The 2,500-nt window shown below is 46.1% G+C and overlaps 1 protein-coding gene across 1 annotated transcript in view; it reads left to right on the top strand.

The window, feature by feature from the left end:
* LOC134440579 (teneurin-1-like) overlaps nucleotides 1–2,500 on the top strand; it is a 275,455-nt gene that overhangs the window by 155,978 nt on the left and 116,977 nt on the right. Inside the window, exon 12 of the mRNA XM_063190697.1 lies at nucleotides 248–433. Coding sequence (XP_063046767.1) covers nucleotides 248–433 — 186 coding nt within the window. The remainder of the gene's footprint in view (nucleotides 1–247; nucleotides 434–2,500) is intronic.

Here is a 2,500-nt window from a genome sequence, read left to right as displayed (position 1 = left end):
TGTGAGTGTGCGTGTGTGTATGTGATGTTGCAGAGCTCTGTACATGTGTGTCGTGCATAACATTCTGAGATGTCTAAGTCTGTGTGTGTGTGTGTGTGTGTGTGTGTGTGTGTGTGTGTGTGTGTGTGTGTGTGTGTGTGTGTGTGTGTGTGTGTGTGTGTGTGTGTGTGTGTGTGTGTGTGTGTGTGTGCGCGTGCGTTTGTGTGCGCTCATGCCTGTGTGCGTGCCTGCGTGTGCCATGTTACAGAGCTGTGCCCAGTGGAGTGTGGCAGCCACGGTGTGTGCACGGAGGGCCGGTGCCAGTGCGAGGAGGGCTGGGAGGGCTTGGCATGCGAGCAGCGGGCGTGCCACCCGCGGTGCCAGGAGCACGGGCAGTGCCGAGACGGCAAGTGCCACTGCCAGCCAGGCTGGGAGGGAGAACACTGCACCATAGGTGAGTAACACACGTGCGCACATGCACACTCACTCTCACTGCACACAAGTTAAAAGTGCAGATTGTACTGTGCTGTACACACACGCACGCACGCACGCACAGAGACACACGTACACACACACACACACACACACACACACACACACACACACACACACACACACACACACACACACACACACACACACACACACACACACACACACATATACACACACACACATATACACACACACACACACCGACAGGTTTACATAGTGAACATAACATGAACCCACATACACACATATCAAAAAATAAAACATCGAATGCTCGTATTAGGTTGAAGTCATATATAATGTCTCAGGGCAAACACATGCACTTACATGCTTGCATGCTTCCATGAACTTGCCATTTATAATGAAAGTCATTTGAAAAACACCTTGTCACATGAGGCCCAACCCCCACCATACACCAGTGCACACACACACACACACACACACACACACACACACACACACACACACACACACACACACACACACACACACACACACACGCGCACACACACACACGCGCACACACGCACACGCGCACACACGCACACGCACACGCACACACACACACACACACACACACACACACACACACACACACACACACACACACACACACAAATCTTGTGGTGTAAAAGTACTGAGTAGCAACACCTTTTTTGACAGACATCATGCTCCAATCTCATTTAGTGATATTGGCAGCTAATTTGATTTTGTTTAAGCCATCATATTGACGCGTCAATCCATTTCTTCCAATCTATTTCCATCCAGACATTCTGATGTACACTGCCCTGTTGTATATGTGAAATATGCATGAAAAAAAAACAATATGTAAGCATAGACAGTATTCATTACTAGAGCAACTACTGCAAATGTTCACATAGAGTACATATTTGTTAAAATTATTAAGGTTAAAACATACTCCACTCTGCCCTTTCTACCTCAACCAGAACACTACACATACAGTGCATACACACATATGCATGCACATCCACCCACACACACATGCGCACACAAACCTCTGCTTTCTAAATGGCAAATTAAAAGTGGCAATTCATCCTCCACCATGGTGTGCTAATTACACTGCACTCAGTGTGTTTTAATTATCCCTGTGGTTTCTGCAGTGATCTATGTACTGTCCACAACTTTCTCTCTTTCTCTTTCTTTTTCTGTTTCTGTTTCTGTTTCTCCTACTCTTCATCCTTATCCTTCTGTCTCTCTCTCTCTCTCTCTCTCTCTCTCTCTCTCTCTCTCTCTCTCTCTCTCTCTCTCTCTCTCTCTCTCTCTCTCTCTCTCTCTCTCTCTCTCCCTCTCTGTTATATCCTCATGCTGTTCTTCTTGTTTTCTCTGTTGTCTCCCTCCACCTCTCCATGCAGCCCACGACTTTGATGATGTGGTGAAAGGTAGGTGCCGACCCAAACTACTTTTGTTTTGCAGTGTCTCTCCTGTGTTGGAACAGATGTTGTGCTGGCGGGAGTTGATTTGTGGAATTACTGTCGATGCGCGCCGTGTGTATGTGTGTGTTGTGTGTTGGTGTGTGCATGGGTGCACGAGTGTGTGAGAATCAATCATATAAAGGTCCAGCATATATCACTTGCCAATAACAGCGAGCAGCAGTTGCGCCAGATTGCCACGGCCTCTAACTCAATCTGTGAACGTGCTATTGACAGAGGCGCTAGCTAGCTGTGTGCGGCTCCCATTGAGTCCAACACGGAGCCGCACTCTTTATTTCCCAATAACAGGGGATTAGCTTGTTAGCGTAATTAAGTCACTGACTTCGGTTTCATGAAAAAGGGATTGTAAAGGGATTTACTGGTTGTTGATTTGAAAGTAAAGACAGAAGGGTTTCAAATTATTCAATTACTCCTGTTTGTGCATTTGTAACGCATATAGGTAATTGTTTGTGTTGTGTGTTTACAAAGCGTGGTGAGCATGCTACAAGACATTGTTTGACACTTTGGGAGAAGACAAGCCATTGTTGTAGATTTTTCAAATCAAATACAATTGATTTTATCTGGAATAAAAACGAGCA

Source organism: Engraulis encrasicolus, chromosome 23 (assembly GCF_034702125.1).
Source record: "Engraulis encrasicolus isolate BLACKSEA-1 chromosome 23, IST_EnEncr_1.0, whole genome shotgun sequence".
Classification (NCBI taxonomy): Eukaryota; Metazoa; Chordata; class Actinopteri; order Clupeiformes; family Engraulidae; genus Engraulis; species Engraulis encrasicolus.
The sequence above is the reverse complement of the archived record's forward strand: the minus strand, read 5'-3'. Positions and strand labels throughout refer to the sequence as shown.